A 19,520-nucleotide genomic window follows, 5' to 3' on the forward strand; every position below is an offset into this window, starting at 1 on the left:
ATGCGAATCATCCCCTTCCTTTGAGTATTTACATAAATAAAGGATTTTGCTTTTTTTTCTGCATTAGGAATCTCGGATTTCTGTAATTCCTTATAATAAAGTAAATACCCTTTTAACTTCACTTTTTTTTTAATGAAAAATAGTAATCTTGGAGAGCTATCCTCTCTGCAAAAGTGGTAATGTTTGATTAGATCTTTTCAATAATATAGTTGAAATCATCTTCAACAAATAGGGCAAAATACAAACTTTTTTTTTTCCATCTAAATAAAAACATTATTATTAATAATTTTTTGGGAGAAAGATGTGGAAATAACTAATTCTATTACTTTTCTCTGTAAGTCACGTCCCTGAAAACTTCAAGAATATTCTTATTTTATTGGAAAAGCTAGATCCAAAATTATAGTCAATTTATTCATTGCACATTTGCCTATTTTTCTACAGGTATAATTCTTCCTGTCTGGTTCATATGCTTTTTTCCTTTAATTTTTGTGATTGTTATGAAATTTCTTTTTATACTTAATGGACACACTTTCTTTTTCTTCACAGTTTACAATCAATTCTGAATCAGTCACAAACATTATTCTTTATTATTATTATTACTAGCCATATAATGCAAGGAAGCCTGAGGCTTATGCTGCACCAGCTAAAAAAAAATTTCCAAGTTACCCTGAGAGAGAGAGAGAGAGAGAGAGAGAGAGAGAGAGAGAGAGAGAGAGAGAGAGAGAGAGAGAGAGAGAGAGAAATACAAGGGAATCACCAAGAAAAAGAAGAATGATGATATCCAGCTCAGGACCCTGGGTGTGCTAAGCCCATACTCACCAGATGTGAGCTCCTGGGGTTATTCATAAAATAATGAAACATGATCAATAAACAGCCAGATTGTAACATGTTATACTTCTCTACACAATTTTTGAATAAATGCTTATGGCAATGGCATGTGAAAAAAGAAACACAGCGATGCTTCCAATATATTACCTGCAAAATCATCTAAATTAAATATTTATTTTGTTTTTGTAGTGACTCAGATTAATTGTCTGTTTCATACACATATGATGGGATTAATACTGGTTTTTGCAATGCTCTTGTAATAACCTTCAGAGAATCCAATTCAAATAACTGAATTTCCAATGTTAGTTTCTTGCATTGACTTGTTTTTTTAGCTAAAATTTTTTCTTGAAAAATTTATTTTCAACAATTTAACAAAACATCTGCTTTGAGATGAATTTGCAAAGGAAGCTTTCAAAACTTTTATAAGAATAAAAATACTTCAAAATTTCATCCACAGGACTTTAAGAGATAAATATGTAGTACTCTTCAAAATGTGTACAAGTAGATTACATATTTACTTAATAGATATACATTTCAAATAAAAAAAGATGAATAAATAATAATCTGAAATTAAAATGATCTAAGACAAATTAAAATTTAGAGACTTGCATACCTCTAAAAGTGTAAGAGAATAAATGCTGTTATCATCGGACACAAAGAAATTCTCAGCTTCCTATAATAATAAACATAACAATCCAGTAAGAAAAACAGTGTTATTTCAATGCAGATATTGAAATAATTTGAAAAAAGAAATGCAACTCTGTTAGGTTATGTTTTTCTACTTTTAATGTCTGGGGACACTTTCCTCTCCAGTGACTGAGCTTGACCTTTCAACACTCTTTTGAAATGAGTAAATTTTTAGCAAAAATACACTTAATATAGTTTTTAATTGAATAACATCACCAAGCAGGTGAATTCATTATACAATAAAAGCCATAAAGCACTCTGTCATGAGTTTTAATTTAAGAGCTATTTGATGCTGTGGTTCTTTAAAGGGTTCTATTAATAAATTATAATTAGCATTGGTAGTGGCATATGATGCAAGAAAGCAAGCTTATACAGCATCAGCCAAAAAAAAAAAAAAAAAAACTAAAGAAACACTTTCCCATTTCACCTAACCATTCCTTCCAAAAGTTTGTCCAGTTCTTTTTTGAATTTATTTAAGCTATCAACTTCCACAACGACAGACGGACTTTTGTCCTAGCAATCAACCACTTGACAGCTAAATGCAAATTTCCACAGATCGATTCTGCAACCATCTTTCCTCAATTTCAATTTATACCCCCTCAAGCGAGCAGTGTGAGCAAGAAGAAGAATCCCATCAGCATTGAGCTTGCTCAAACCATTCAAAGTCTTAAACATCCCAATCAGATCCCCTCACAGGTGCCTAGTCTCCAGACGCAATTTACTGAAACCTTTCTTTGTAAGAGTACCCACCTGTCCCCCTCACCAATCTCATTGCCTTTCTCTGTACTTGCTCCAGCAGCTCTATATCATTTATAAAATAAGGCCTCCAGACCTGAATGCAGTACTTAATATGTGGCCTGACCACTGCCTTCATCAGAAATCAATATCTCATCATGATATGCCTTGATATAGAGAAGGCTTTCGATACCACATGGCATCCTAAGAGATCTCAATTCTATTCATATGAGAGGTCATTTACCATGTTTTATTCAAAACTTCCAATGACACAGATCTTTCCAAGGAAGTTACTGGCAGGTTTTATCTCAAACATACATACAAGAAGAAGGAGTCTCACAAGGCTCTGTTCTTAGTGCCATTCTGTTTTCAATATGAATAAACAATATCACAAATCACATTCCAAACACTGTTGACTCATATCTCTATGCAGATGATATTACCATATCCTGCCATTCTGGGAATGGCAACTCCCAGAATGGCAGGATATGGTTTAGGGAGACTTATTCTGGGCAACTCAGGTTCAGGAATGTATCCTGAACCTGAGTTGCACTTGGCCAATCGCCCTCTACCAATCGCGAACAGTATTTGCCTCCTGGGGCTAATTTTTGATAAGAATTTAAACTTCCAGGAGCACATCAAATATCTAAGAACCACTTGTGCAAAGAAAATGAATATACTCCGGGTCATCTCCAATACATCTTGGGGTGCAGATCGTTATACCCTGCTCCACTTATATAAGTCCCTAATTAGATCTTGGCTAGACTACGGAGCACCTGTTTATGACTCAGCTAGGGAGAGCACCCTAGCCCATCTTGTGCCCATCCAATATTCTTCTCTTAGGATAGCCCTATGTGGATACAGAACATCTCAAGTTCAGTATTTACGTTGAGGCTCATGAACCTCCACTTAGCATCAGAAGGAAGATGTTGCTGATGAATTATTCAGCTAAAATTAAAAGCCTACCTACTCATCCTGTTCGGCCACTACTGCATGATCCTCAGTGGAAAATTCATTATGCAAATAAACCCAGAACAGTTCAGCCTACTGGTATCAGACTGCAGAATCTAAGAGAAAGCTGGAACATTCGTCTTGATAATTTCTTCAGAGAATCAAAAGATCCAGATCCCCCGTGGACTTCCTTCACACTTTCTTGTAATGAATACTTTGAGCAATGGGGTAAAGGTTCTATAGCAAATATTAACATTCAACAACTACATTTTGCTCTCACACAAAAGTAACCCCACTTTAGCCAGATCTATACTGATGGTTCAAAGTCTGACAATCGAGTGGGTGCAGCTGCAGTCTTTCCTAATACAACTGTTTCAATTTCATTTCCAGCTGAATGGCATGAAGCTCAGCAGTATAACTGCTCAGCTTCATGTCATTACGCTTGCTCTGAAAAACATCTCACTGCTGTCAATAAATAAAAGCATAATATATAGGTAGTTCTTGACTTTACGAGTTAATTCGTTCCTAGCGCGTGCTTGTAAAGCTAAAACTCGTAAAGCGGGAATTTATTTCCCATAGACATAATGTTAAAAGGGGTTACGTTATCAACAACGAAATTAGTTAGCTAAATTAGTTTGTTTAAACAATGATTGATTTCATTTTTTTTTTCATTTTTTTTTGCTTGATTCATTTTTCAGATTTCATTTTTTTTTTGATTGATTCATTTTTTTGCAATTAATGTTTGTATTTTCGATTTTGTTGATACTTGAAAAAAAAACAAACAAAAAAAAAAAAAAACCTCGTAAACCCAGGCACTCATAGAGCGAAAACTCGTAAAGCGAGAACTGCCTGTATACTGATTCACAGATAGTATGAACCAGAGGTGTAATGCTCAATATGTTCTACGTTGATATCAATATTTGTAAAATAACGAGAGAAGTTTACCTCAATATAATACATAGAACACTTCTGTACGACACTCTACAGCAATTCTGTATGATACTCTATAGCAATTAAAATTATTTTTTTCTGTAATGTAAGATTTGCGATTTTTTTGTTTTAATTGCTGTAGAATATCGTACGGAAGTGTTCTACGTATTATATTGAGGTAAACTTCTCTTGTTATTTTACAAATACTGATTCACAGAGTGCTCTTTTGGCTTTGAAAAGCACTTCCTCACCTAACAATCCTTTATTAAAGCTCATAAGACATAAGCTGATGTGTCTACACAAGCATCAGCAAACTGTTATCTTCTCTTGGATCCCTGGCCACAGTGGTATTCCAGGAAATGCATGTGCAGATGATTCTGCAAAGCATCCTTCTAATGTAGCCTCAACAAATGATCTTGTCCCATATCCTGATTATAAACAAAATATACAGAGAACATCTACGGAACAATGGACACTTCTGTGGAAAATGCAAACAAATAACAAGCTATTCCAAATAAAACCTGAACCACAATTATGGATTTCTAGCCTTTGTAAAAATAGAAAAGAAGTAATTTTAGCCAGAACTCGAATAGGTCACACTCACCTCACACATCTCTACTAGCTTACAGAAAATGATACTCCTCAGCATGTGCACTGCTCGCAACCACTTACAATAAAACATATATTCCTTGAATGTAGCTTGTTTGACAATGCCCGAAGAACATCTTTTAGTTTGATTTCAGATCTACAACAAACTCTCTCTCTCTCTCTTAATAGCATACTAAAGAAGCAAATCTCTCAGAATTCTTTCTCTATTTAAAACAAATTCAAATGTATAACCGTTTCTAACTGCTGCTTAAGCAGTTTTTATATGTAAAGTCAATTGATTTTGGGAGGCGCAATATGGCCTATGTAGTCCTTGCGCCAGAAAACATCACCACCACAACATGTAGAGATCACAAAGAATTCCAAAATGCCAAGCTGTATCAAAAGCTTTCTCAATGTCTAAATAAACTGTAGTCAGATGTTCCTTCCTTAACGAAAGCATTGCGAATCTGGTTTTCCATTCGAGTCAAGAAGTCTAAAGTTGATCTACCTGTATGAAATCCACACTCTGAAGGACTGATAAGGTTATATTTGTTCAGCAACCAAGTGAACCATTTTTTCCATTATTTTGCCCATACAGCTGGTGAGGGCAATAGGCCAGTAATGACGTGGATTCATTGAGTCTTTGCCAGGTTTTAATAATGCTATGACATATGCATGTCTCCAGGTATCGGGGAAAGCATTTTCTGTAAAAATTCTGTTATACAGAAGAAGTAAGACACAAAGCGACTCTTCACTCAGCTCTTTTAACATGGAATAGTTAACTCCATCAGGTCCAGCAACACTAGGTCTTGCACTGTTAAGAGCAAGCCTTATTTCAATTATGGTAAAGGGACAGTTGTACGATTGATGGTGGTTAGTGCCAAAATTTAACTTCTGTTTTTCGGCAAGGGACTTCAATTTCTGGAATTTTGGTGAGTATGAGAATACGACAGAGGTTTGAGAAAAGGACTCTCCGAGAGTGTTAGCTATGTCCTAAGGCATTGAAACATCATTACCATTTACATTCAGTATTGACAGATGTGAAGGAGGATATCTGTTATACATTTTCCTAATATTTTTCCAGATGGTTTGTGTTTTGGTGGTCCTTGTAATCGTGGAAGCAAAACGTTTCCAGGATTATCTTTTGCTTGACCGCTGAACGTGCCTAGCATTGGCTCTGGATTTTTTTAACTGGAGTAGATTAACAGTGGTAGGATTCTTGCGAAAGTTATTCCAGGCTTTATTTTTCTCTCGTTTGGCTTGGTTGCATTCGTTGTTCCACGAGGGTTTTGGTTTTATTCGCTGACTTATGGAAACTCTTGGTATTGCTGCTTCTGTGGCCTGCAGTATTTGGTTTGTTATGTAATCAACAGCATCATTTCTTGACACATTTGTAACAACTATTTTTTCTAGGATTGCTAGCTGCCTATATTTTTCCCAATCAGCTTTTGCAAAGTTCTATTTGGCTGTCTGATTATGGCAGGGTGGTAAATTTGCTCCTATGTGACAGTATATTGGGTAGTGATCACTACCCAGTAAACTATCATGAACAGACCATTCAAACAGAGGAAAAAGGGCTGGTGAGCATATGGAGAGGTCAATTGCTGAGCTTTACCCAGAAGGCTGGTGAAAATAAGTGGGTAGTCCAGTATTCAGTAAGGTCAGGTTTCATTTATCAAGAAACTTTTCTAATATTTTTCCCCGTTTATCATATATCTTATCACCCCATAAAGGATTATGTGTGTTAAAATCCCACATGATGCAAAAGGGGTGAGGGAGCTGAGATACAAAGGTTTGAAGATCACTGTATGAGATGTCTTGGTTAGGAGGAAGATATAGAGAGACAACAGTAAGAGCAAAATGAAAGGATATTCGAGCGGCTACTGCTTCAAGATTTGTTCGTAGCATTAATGGTCGGAAAGGAATATTGGAGCTTATTACAATTGCTACCCCTCCACGAGCCGAATTGGTTACATGAGCAACTCGATCTTTTCTGTAGATAACGTGATGTTTAAGTGAGGTAGTAACAGAAGTGGTTAAATTAGTTTCTTGAAGGCAAAAGGCAACTGGGTTATACTGAAGAAGGAGATCCCGAATGTCATTAAGGTTAATGCGATATCCTCTACAATTCCATTGAAGGAAACTGGGCATTATTTGGATGTAGTGGGGTCCTCAGTTTTTGTCCGAGGAGCTGTTGGCTTATGGTGAACAGATTTTCTTTTTGGAAAGTGAGGTCTTCCTGTCTCCATCTTTTCCTCTGGGAAGAGGTCAAGAACTGGTTCTTCGTGGTTAGTGTTTTCTTCCATTTCTGTTGAGTCAGCTTTAGTGGGATCGCCACTTTCTGAGTACTTTGTGTTATTATTAGTATGCAGGGCTATTAACACACCAATCACTGCAGAACAGTGATTGGTGTGTTAATAGCCCTGCTTGTCTTAGATGGTTTGCTAGATAAGGGCACAGCTGCCAAAATTGACCAAGCCCAGTCTGACATTGATGTGTTTGGGGGAAATGTAACTTCTGTTTGAGTACCAGTCGTTGATACTCTTTGCACAATACTGCTTACTGCAGTTGGCTTTTGAACTACTTGAGCAAAAGTGGGTCGCGTGTTGAATTGAGTCTGTACCAACTTTTTGGCTTCTTGGTTTGTGATTTTTTGTTCAGCTTTGACCCGTTCAATGTTTTTTCTTTTTTCAAAAGAGGACAAACTCTGGAATAGGCAGTATGTGTGCCATTACAATTTGAGCACTTGTGCTGTTCTGATTTACATTCTGAGTGAATGTGCTAGCGTGAACCGCAATTAGCACAAGTGGCTAAACCTCTGCACACGTTTTGGGTTGGTTGGTTGGTTGGGTTTTATTGGTGCATTAGCAACTAAGGCTATAATGCGCCAAAACCTGGTCATAAAAAAGTAAAACTTTTAGTGGCCTAATGAATTAGGTCACTAAGTCAAGGTATAAAAACAACTATAAACTGTAAAAGACAAATATCAATAAACAAGTAACAATAACAAGGAAGATTTTTTTAAATATCAGTAAAAAGGTTTACTGATATTTAAAAGCTAAAAATAGCAGACACATGGTCATTGTCAGATAAAATCTGACTGAGTGTATACGGCTCAGTCAGATGGTTAAAAGCGGTAAAACGTATATTGCTAAAAACTGGACAGTCAATTAAAATGTGTCTAATTGATAAAATTGTGTCACAGGACTCACACATAGGAGGATCATTAGCCCTCAGCAAATACGAATGTGTCAAATGACTATGTCCTATGCGGATCCAGGCAAGAACAACTTCCTCCTTACGATTTCTACTCAGACTAGACTGCCACGGTTCAATTACAGGCTTTATTCGATATAATTTATTCGTAGTCTGTCTATTCCACGAATCCTGCCATTGGGAGTGTATCTTTTGGTGTATTATTTGCCTGTAGTCTGTATAGGGGACTGACAGGCAGCAATTATTATTGAGAATTGCTGATTTGGCTGTGGTGTCAGCCAAATCATTTCCCCTAATCCCAATGTGGCTTTGCCATTCATGGAGAAAGTGAATGGAGAAAGTTTATCATTCATGGAGAAAGTGAATCTTCTGCTGAATGCAAGACAGAACTGGATGAGGATTATATCTCACAGTTATTAAAGCCTGTAACATGCTGAGAGAGTCAGAATATAAAATGAACCGTCGGTATTGGCATTTACTAATGTGATCCAAGACTAACTCTATAGCGTGCAGCTCTGCAGTAAATATGCTCTGATGTAGTGGTGTCTGTAAAGACAGCAGCAGATCCCACATATGATTCCGACTTCGAGCCGTCTGTGTAAACTGGCGTGAAGTCAGAATGTTCAGCTCGGTGTGCTGAATAAAGCTGCAGGTAGACAAATGATGGAGTGTCCGACTTTCCCCAATTTCTAAGGGACAAGTCACATGCTGGAACATGAGCATGCCAGAGTGGAAGGGGTTGCTTTGGTGTTTGGGCAACCTTGTCTACCTTGATCTTAAGTTCTTTGAGTAGCTCTTGGAGATGAATACCAAAAGGACGATTGGCAGTCTTACGGATGTTGTACAAATTTTCCCATTGTGGCTCAAAAACGAACGGCCACGTAGGATGGTCTGGCAAGGATTTCAGTTTTAAAGCGTACTTTAGAGACAACTGCTTATGTTGAAGCGATAATGGTGGTTCGTTTGCTTCGACGTATAAGCTCTGGACAGGAGATGTTCGAAATGCTCCAATAGCGATACGGAGAGCCTGATGATGGACAGGATCCAGCCATCGAAGTACACTGTCTCTGGCCGAATTGTATACCAGGGACCCGTAATCTAGCCTGGATCGTACAAGCGCACGGTAAATGCATAGTAGCGTGCATCGATCTGCACCCCAAGATGTAGAGGAGAGAGAGCATAGAATATTCAGGCTTCTTGTACACTTTGTGGAGAGTTGATGGATGTGATCCAGAAAGGTCAGCTTTTTATCAAATACGAGTCCCAAGAATTTTGTGTCCGCTGCTACTGGAATAGCATTTTGTCCGAGCCTTAATTCAGGTTCAGGACGAAGATTACGCTTACAACAAAAGTGTATGCAAACGGTCTTCTGCGGCAAGAACCTGAATCCATTAGACAGTGCCCATGAATTTAGGCAATCAATGGCTTTTTGCAATTGTCTTTCAATAACCCTCATGTTGCATGACTGATAAAATATGCTAAAGTCATCAACATAGAGGGCACTGTTTACAGTTGGAGGAAGTTGTTCTGTGATGGAATTTACTTTGATGGCAAAAAGCGTAACACTTAATACTGATCCTTGTGGTACTCCCTCCTCTTGGCGGAAGGATCGAGAGAGTGAGGATCCCACACAAACTTGGAAAGATCGACTGGCTAAAAAGTTTTTAATAAAAATGGGGAGATGCCCTCTAAGACCAAGGCTATGCAAATCTTTTAAGATGCCAAATCTCCAAGTTGTGTTATATGCTTTCTCCATGTCAAAGAATACAGACACCAAATGTTCATGTTTTAGGAAAGCATCGCGGATAGATGTTTCCAGTCTAATAAGATGGTCCAGAGTGGACCGGTTCCTTCGGAAGCCGCACTGGATGTTAGAGAGGTCATTTGATTCTAAATACCATATTAAACGAAAATTAACCATTCTCTCCAGGATTTTGCACAGACAGCTAGTCAGAGCAATAGGACGATAATTAGTAGTGATTTTTGGATCCTTTCTCCTTTCCTGGCTTAGCAAAGGCAAGAACGATTGCCTTGCGCCAGGAATCCGGAAACTGCTCTTCAATAAAGATTCTGTTATATAGAAGGAGCAGATGATCCATTGATTTTGGTGAAAGATGAAATTCATAATGGATGCCATCTGGTCCAACAGCACTTGCTTTGGAATGAATGAGAGCTCTTTTCAGTTCCTGTATATTGAATGACCCGTTGTAGGGATAAACGCTCTTAGACTTAAAATTAAGTGCCTGTTTTTCGATTTTATGTTTCAGGAGCAGGAACTCTGGGGAATACGAAGATGTTGCAGAGATGTTGGAGAATGTTTCCCCAAGAGAATTGGCTATTGCAGTTGGATTTGTAATAGTGCATCCATTATAATCTAGGATTGAAGAAGTGTGGGATGTATATTTTCCCTTCATTTTCCGGATTTTATCCCAGACCAACTTAGTACTAGTGGGCTAAGTAACTGATGAAGTAAAAGGGATCCACGATTCCTTTTGATTCTGACGGCGGATATAGCGTGCTTTGGCTCGTGTGTGTTTAAAGGCTATAAGGTTGGTCGTGGTAGGATATCGGCGGAATATCCCCCACGCTTTGTTTTGAGCCTTTTTTGCTGCTGTGCATTGTGAATTCCACCATGGTTTGGGAAATGGTGGAAACCGGGCAGATGTTTTTGGGATGGCATTCGCAGCTGCTTGGACGATATTTTCTGTGATGTACATTACTGCATCATTGATAGGCTCCTGACTGACAGTACTGAGGTCAAAATTTGCCTGGTGTTGGAAGGCAGTCCAGTCAGCCAGATCAGTCTTCCACAGTGGTAACCTGAAAGGAAGACACAGTCTCCTGCTGTGTAACGAGGTTATCACAGGGAAGTGATCACTTCCGTATGGGTTCTCCACCACTTCCCAAGTGAGTGAAGGGAGTAGAGAAGGGGAGCAGATAGAGAGAGAGAGAGAGAGAGTAGAGAAGGGGAGCAGATAGAGAGAGAGAGAGAGAGAGAGAGAGAGAGAGAGAGAGAGAGAGAGAGAGAGAGAGAGAGAGAGAGATCAATGGCAGAAAACGTATGGGTAGGCATGTGGAAGAAGGTGTTTGTTCCAATATTTAGGAGGGAAAGGTCATTGTCATTTAGCACACACTCTATGACTCGTCCCTTCTATTGATGCTAGCACTACCCCACAGGGTGTTATGTCCATTAAAATCCCCGAGAAGTAAGAAAGGGGGAGGCAACTGCGTTACAAGATCATCAAGGTCTTCCTGGGAGATGTCAGTCCCAGGTGGCAAATAAACAGAGCAGACAGTTAATAAAAATCCCACTGTAAGGCGAATTGCAACAGCCTCTATGCTGGTTGTAACTAGCAAGCGTTGAACTGGGGTCTGGTTGCCCACAAGGATAGCCACTCCTCCATGAGCAGGACCATCCGCAATTCTATCCTTATGAAAAATTGTAATGTTATGCATGGTAGGATCATCATTTGCCTTTAGATAAGTCTCCTGCAAGCAAAAGCAAACTGGCTCATGTTTTTGCAGGAGGGGCCTTGATGTCATCAGTATTTCGCCGGAATCCACGACAATTCCATTGTAGGAATTTAGCCATTATTTTGGCTTGGTGGGTCCATCAAGCGGCTTCCGAGGTGCTGAGGGCTTACTTTTGTCAGTCTTGGATTTATCTTTTTTGGGGAAGAATGGATGCTGTCCTGTGTCAATTTCTTCCTCCGCAAAGAGTTCCAAGACTGATTCATCCGGTACCTCCTTGTCCTCTACATCCATTGTTTCTGGTGGCTCTTTAACAGTTGGTTTTGGTAGTGGTGGAGCACTAGGAGATACGGATATAGGAGTGGCAGCTGACTGTGTTTTTTTGGTGGGCTTTTGTGAACTCAATAAATAGTGTGCAATCAGAGTGAATGACTCTCTTGGTGGTACAGTCATCTCAGTTTGTGTATCGATAGTGCACTTCGCAGAAACCTTCTGGGCATATGAAGGCTTCCCGCTATTTATTGGTTGGATACGTTTTCTGGCCTCTGGGTAGGAGATATTCAGCTCTGTTTTCGGATTTCTTTTTCATCCTTCCACCGCTGGCATGCTCTAGAGTAGGCAGGGTGCTCTCCTTGGCCATTTATACAGATCGGTTTGGAAGCTGAACATTCCTTGCTCTCATAATCTTCCACACCACATCGAGCACAGGCAGGGTTACCGCGACAAGATGTTTGTGAGTGGCCGTATTTTTGGCATCTAAAGCACCTCAGTGTGTTGGGAATGTAAATCCTCACTGGGAAGTTTAGATAGCCTGCCTTGATGGAACTTGGAGGCCGTGGGGTGTTGAATGTGAGAATAAGAACTCGGGTAGGCACGACATTCCCATCCTTTCATATCGATATTCTCTTGACAGCTGTCACTCCTTGGTCTTTTAATTCAGAGCAGATCTCTTCTTCAGAAACACGAAGAGGGTCCCACTCTGATATAACAGCTTGTGAAGAATTCAGAGTTTTGTGGGAGTTATGGTGATAGGTATTCCCCCATATGGATGTAGAGTTCAAGAATTTTGCCGCTTGTTTTCTGCTGGAAGCTTCAACTAAAAGGTCGCCAGAATGCAGTCATTTAACGGATTTTGATGAATCTGCCAACCCTTCTAATCCTTTCTGGATAAAGAAGGGTGAGATCTTTCCGATTGACTGCTCTACAGTGGAATGGAGAATGAGGAAGAGTGGTGTCACTGATGGTGGTGTGTCCTCAGTTCTGGCTCTTTTAATGGAGATGTTATCTGTGCTATCATCTCAATTAGGTAGGGGCCTTGTTAGGGCCCCAGAAGAATTTGAATTTATAATACTCATAAGAGTGAAATAAAAATTTCTGATGCTCTAAGTACCTCACCCACCACGGAGCCGTACGAGGGGACGCCCACACGTGAACTAGCAGGTACTGCGTACACGGATGGGACGCCAAGTTCGCTTAGGAGCACCACACCCATGTTTCCAACAAGCCTTGATCCTGTCCCTGGACCAAAGGGAAGGAGACTTATTGGAACGCAGTTGACCCTAGCAGTAAGAACCAACCCGCCGATTGATCCCAGTCGAGCCAGTCCGGGGACCACCTGTCTTGTTGAAGCGGGGGCCAAAGTGGTGTATTAAGGCTGGGCCTCTCAACCACCAGGATCCCCTTTCTGAATTCCAGGGGTCGTGGCGCACGGCTGCACACACGCCGGATTCCAATGATGTAACCCTGGAACCAAGGTATGGGCATTAGATCCCAGTGATGCTAATCTGAAAAACCAGCAGCATCACTGGGAGGTCCCCTCACCAAATACAGGTGCCCACGTCGAGGGGCACGTTTTCGGAATGCCCAAATTTTTGGCATTTAAAACAGTGTGTTGGGTTAGGAACGTACAGTTTTATCTGGCAATTGAGATACCCTGCTTTGATGGATGTTGGAGGTTTCGGGCTATCAAATGTTAATATTATGTTTCGAATCGGAACTAGAGCATTGTCTCGTTTAGTATACAGTAAACTCCCGCTATTCGCGGTATCTATATTTGCGGTCGATGATTTAATATAAAATGAAACCTAAAAAATGTGAATTTTAAAAAGCTGTGAACATTTTCTGCCATAAAAAAAACATGGGCGTGGCTAAAATTATCTTTCCCAGTCAAAACAATGCTCAGTGGGTGGGGGGAGAGGGATGACAAAATCGCAAGCGTGGATGTTTCTTGCTAATCCTTGTTCAGTATGTGTTATGCACTTGTCATGGAAGGTTTCGTCATTTGCTTTTAATTTATATGCTTACAAAAGTGATAAATCTACCATTTTTCAGTGTAAAACAGACTTTTTCGAGTGCGTTAATGGAAGAAAGTGACTTTATCGTGGACATGTTCTTTCTAACCTGTACAAAAATATGGCTACGAATAACAAAGGAAATTTGAAAAAGATCAAAGAAGGTGATGACATTAGCGAATAAAATTGAGTTATTAGATAAACTTTCTAATGGTGAAAGTGTCTCCTCAGTAGCAAAACATTATAAAATCAATGTGTCAACAGTACGATCAATCAAGAAATCGGAAGAAAAAATCCGCTGTAGTATACGTGAAAACGCGCTAATTGCTTCAAAAATTTGCTCTGTAACTCATGATGTTAAATTAGAAAAAATGGAAAAAGCTTTAAATCTGTGGATAGAAGACCGAACTCAAAATAAAATTCCGTTAAGTTCACTCATCATTCGTGAAAAGGCAAAACTCCTTTATCAACACTTTAGCGAAACTGGCGGGATATGTTTTTTAGCTAGCAAAGGCGCTGGTTTGAAAGATTTGCTTGAAATTTCTAATAAATATTACATTTAATATTAAATTGTTTCTTATTTTCATTTCGATGCCATATGCTTGCATTTCACTATGTACATAGTCATATTATGAAGGTACATATAATACATACATAGACAAAATTTTAGACTAGTTTTTCTTATATATTTCATACTTTGGAACGGAACCCCTTTATTACTATGGGAGCCATAACTCAGTCTTCGTGGCATTTCTCAGGAATGTAAACCTCCGCGAATAGTGGGGGTTTACTGCATATGCATTTTACATGCATGATTCCTTGGTCTTGTAATTCATTTTTCAGTTCTTCTTCTGAGAGGTTTATAAGGTCCCACTCAGCTATCACACCCCCTAAAGGTGTTTAGAGTAGCATGAGGGGAAACAGTGATGGATAATCCTCCAAAGGATGTTAGTGTTTGGAGCCGTTGTGATTGTCGTTCGTCTGAGACCTCAACTAGCAGGTCACCAGATCTAAGATTCCGGATTGTTTTTGGCGATCCTATTAGATTTTCTAGGTGTTTCTGTATTTTAAAAGGTGAGAAACAACCTAGAGACTGTTCTTGAGTAGAGTGCAATACAAGATGCATTGGAGCTCTTCTCTTAATAGTATCAGTTCTTTGTCTTTTGGCACTGCATGAGTTAGTCTTCTATCTCATTAATAGCCACATTAGGATCCTTAGGTCCTGTAGGGGAGATCATTTTGCTCCTTTTCACCCTGGAAAGATAAATTTTCTTTCTAGGTTACCGGCCCTGCCACGTGGAGGCAAGAGCAGTGAGACAAGGGTAACCAAGTGGCTGAGTTAGTTCGGTTAGTACTGTTAAAGAAAACAGAAAGGTGAGTTTCCTCTCTGGAACTCTGCCTACTTCTTGTAGTTGTAGTGCAGAAGTTACGCAATACAACTAAATAATTTAAAAGTATTTAAAACCAAAAGAAAACTATTCGCTTTGTATACGCAGTATAGAGCTCACTTGGAATCGCTTGGCACCCGGGGCCGCTGCTGCAGCATAGGTATATTAGCATTAGTTGAGGCATATGATGCAAGAAAGCAAGCTTAAACAGCATCACCCAAAAAAAAAAAGAAAAGAAAAATCCCCTTCTCATTAAACCCACCCGGTCACTCCAAATGTTTATCTAGTTCAGCCTTAAATTTATTTAAGCTATCAATTTCCACAAACCCCTAAAGTGTTTAGAGTAGCATCAACTTCCACAACAATAGATGGAAGTCTGTTCCAGCAATCAACTACCCACTGGCTAAAGGCAAACTTCCGCACATCTATTCTACAACTGTTTTTCCTCAATTTGAATCTATGACCCCCTCAGGTTCTTAATCGGAGCAAGCGGAAGTATCCTGTCAGCATTGAGCTCGCTCAAACCATTCAAGGCCTTATACACCTCTATCAGATCACCTCACAGGTGCCTACTCTCCAGGTGTTGCAATTTGCAGAACTTAAGCCTTTCTTGGTAAGAGTACCCCTTTGTTCCCCTCACCAATCTTGTTGTCTTTCTTTGTACTCTTTCTAGCAACTCAATATATAAAGGGATAATCACCTCCTTGTCTCTGTTAGCAAAATTCATATATATATCATTGACAATACTCCATGACCTGCTCTGGTAGCCCGTCTGCACTGCTCAGAGAACTTCATATCTGACTGCACAAATACCCCCATGTCTTTTTCATTCTCCACCTCCCTGAGTGTAGTACCACACAGTTGGCACATTTCTCTTGGGTTACTGCTACCCATATGGATTACTTTGCATTTGTCAATGTTAAACTTCAGTTGCCAGATATTTTGGTGTAATAAGCATAATGTGCTTCTTTGCTTCTTGGTAAGTCGCTTACCGCTCTATTTTGTATTTTTGGATCTTTTTTCCTGTTTTCTACAGTTCACAGGACCTTGAATATATGGGGTGTTGGCCTTGACAGTTTGGACAATATGGTGTTTCAGCATCACATTCCGTTTGTGTGTGGGATTTTGAATCACACTTTGGGCACACTGCATCCCCTCGACAAATGGTCTGAGAGTGCCCAAACTTTTGACATTTATAACACCTGATGGGATTACGAATGTAGGGTCTTATACGGCAATTGAGATAGCTGGCTTTAACTCTCGATGATAAATTTTGTGTGTCAAACATTAGGATGATGTTCCACTTGGAAACAAGCTGACCCTCTTTTCTGATCATAAACTGCTTAGCTTGTGTCACTTTTTGTTCTTTTAATTCTTGAATGGACCAGTTCATCTTCTGTGACATTGATTAAGTCCCACTCAGCAATTACCCCTTTGGAGGTAACTTGCACGGGAATACCACAAAATTTGAGAGGGTCAGCAGAGTCTCTGATTGCTTATGACTCAAACTTTCTATTAGCATATCTCCAGATCTAAGTCTTCTCACCATTTTAGGTGAACCTGCTGAGCTTTCCAAGCATTTCTGTATCAGAAATGGGGAGAGATAAATCATAGATTTGTTTGACAAGGAGTGGAAGAGAAGGAAAGATGGGAATTCCTGTTGCTCTTTATCAGTCCTCAGTCTTTTCGACTGTGATGTGTCATGGTCAGTGTCATTTATTTTTAAACATGAGTGTCGAGGCTCAATTGGAGGAAAATTATCAGATTCCATGCTTGCTCCTTTTAGCCCTGGAAGAGGGACTTTCTTTGCCCAGATTACCGGCTCTGCCATGTGGAGGCAGGAGCAGTGCCACCAGTGACCAAGCAGTTGTAAAATTAGTAAAGTTTTTAGTAAATAATATATATACACTGAATAATGAAAGGTAGTTTCCTTTCTGTGTTCTTGCTTTAACACTTGAAGCACAGAACCACTTCAGATAAACAAAAGAGAAAAAGGCACTAGAAAGGAAATTAAACTTTGTCGCTTAGAAAGAGCACTCCATATATATCTCAGAGAAATCACTATTGCTTGGCACTTGGGGCCAATTATTGAGAGTTCATGCTTTCAAAGAGACAAATATTTATGATGTGGAAGAGCAGCAGATGATATATTTCTGTAAAAGTGTTTGCATTACAAGCAGTTTGTGCATTTATTGAATAATGCATAAACTCCATTATTGATTTCTGAATGGGAAATGCTTAAAAAAGAGATGAATAAAAAGCATTCACTCATATAATTGGATCTTTTCATCTTTTGAGCAAATTGCTTCTGTTATTATAAGTTAAAATTATTATTGTTGCAACCTCTATCACAATATCTCAAACTCTCTTATAAAAAAAAAACTTTTTATAATGAAATGCAATAATAATCTAAGCAATTTCATTATTTATCTCTATATTACAAACCTCCAATAATCACAAAATCTCATATGATGTGTAATCACACCTGAATATCATTATAATTCATATAATGGTAATGGCATGCATTTAAAATAAACTGAAGTACACTTCTCCATATGAAGGGGATGTTGTTGTAGTTAGTAGTAGGTTTTAGGAGCATAAGCAACTAAAACCTTATTGCTCCATGTATATTGTCTGTAAATTGGGCATGTTCTGATGTTGATTTTCTTTTGCTGGATGAAAAACCAGAATTTCCGGGAGAAAATACCATGCTACCCTCACCTGAGACCAACTAACTTAGCCACATTGTGAAAAAGACTCATAAAAATTCCCCCCCGGCATTGATGGGATTCGAACTCAGGTCTTTCACACCCAGTGTGGGGAGGAGGACAGCAATCCTATCAACTGTACTACCCACAAGGGCATGAAGGGGGACCATTTATTTGAAGTACACAGGACAATAATAAAACACCCCATGGTGAAGTACCTCTACAATATCAGATCAACACACTTAATGGAAAACTTAGTTTTTGCTCATTGCCACACACAAACTGAGGCTATGCCCCACCATGAAATTTAGAAATAAAAAGACACTTTAATGAATCTTATGTGCTTTTATAAAGAAGACAGCATTTATAATCAAAGCATGTAGAGGTACTATGGTTAAAATATATGGTGACCTCCACTAGAACTAGATAAGGTAATCATTAATTTTCAGGCATCCACAGTAATAGGTTGATCTGATGTTTGAAGGGTTCAGCAAGAGTGGCTCTGTTTTTTCACTGATCATCATTTTGGTTACTTATCATGTAAATTAGATAATTGAGAGCTATTAAGTGCTCGATAATTCCGATATTCTATTATATTATAAATCAACAGGGATTACCTTTATTTTTGATATAGGAAGCTTCTTTTCCAACTCTCCTAGTCCAACTCACTAATAATTCTTGAGGATGGCGATATCTATTTTGTAAAGCAGGTGGGACATCTTCCCCACTGTCAGAACCGTAGTGTTCAGACCGTGCGGTCTCAACAATGGGCACTCATGGCTGCTGTCTACAAACACCATACTTCTGGCAGCATGGAAACCATTACTTGGATTGGCATAAAATTAGATTTTTTGAGGTCTAAACTGTTTAATAAATATGGACCGATTATTTCTTTCGGTCCTATAGCTGGACTTTAGAGTTAAATTTAGGGGTCTAATAAAATTGGACATGGGGGGGGGTTCTCTACATTCCTTAAGTCGGATTTGAACTTTTCGGGCGTCATGTTCACAGGAACTGAGCAACTCACAATTAATCCGAAACTTTTGTCTTATGTTGTAGTGTTTGTTCTTCACGCATGCGTATAAGTGACCAATCGTCGGACAATAGGAATGGCCTACGGATATTGATTGAAGTTTCATGTAGTTTCATCTCTAAGGTTTCTGCAATAAGTAGTTTGTGATAGTTGTGTTGAATATTTATAATTTTTGTTTCATTAAAGCTGAATGAATGTCGTTCATTTATTGCGTGGAACGAAAGTTCCGATACATTTGAACGAACCATCCGCACAGAAGCTTCGTGTTGTTTTGCTCGAAGCTGTGCCACTCCCACGGTAGATCCTACATAAACAGCATCGCAATTTTTGCATGGGATGCTGTATACGAGGTCATGCTGTGATTGGAATGTGGTGTTTGAAGGTCGATTTCTGAAGAATGTGTATAATTTGTTCATGGGTTTTGCTATGATTTTCATGTCGGTTCCCTTGCATATTTGATTAAGTTTATTGTACCAGTACTCGACATATGGAATGTATTTTTCTCTTGTCAGATTTTTGTGCAATGTTTGTTGTTATTTATTTTATCACGGGCTATTGTTTTGGCTTTGTTTATATAGGTTAGCGGGTAGCCCGTATTTGAGAATCTTGTAGTTAATTCATTTATTTCAGTGGTTAGAGAAATTTGGGTGGAAGAATATTTAAAGGCGTTAAGAAATTGGTTCAGCATAACCGA

General features: G+C 39.0%; 1 protein-coding gene across 1 annotated transcript in view; it reads right to left on the reverse strand.

Annotated features, from left to right (window-relative positions):
• Positions 1-19,520, reverse strand: part of LOC150077626 (aminopeptidase O-like) — a 407,406-nt gene that overhangs the window by 105,526 nt on the left and 282,360 nt on the right. The window contains exon 10 of the mRNA XM_090385969.1: positions 1,442-1,501. Within this exon, the coding sequence (XP_090242095.1) occupies positions 1,442-1,501 (60 nt within the window). The remainder of the gene's footprint in view (positions 1-1,441; positions 1,502-19,520) is intronic.

This window comes from Mastigoproctus giganteus, chromosome 12 (genome assembly GCF_048544385.1).
Source record: "Mastigoproctus giganteus isolate SK-2022 chromosome 12, ASM4854438v1, whole genome shotgun sequence".
NCBI lineage: Eukaryota > Metazoa > Arthropoda > Arachnida > Uropygi > Thelyphonidae > Mastigoproctus > Mastigoproctus giganteus.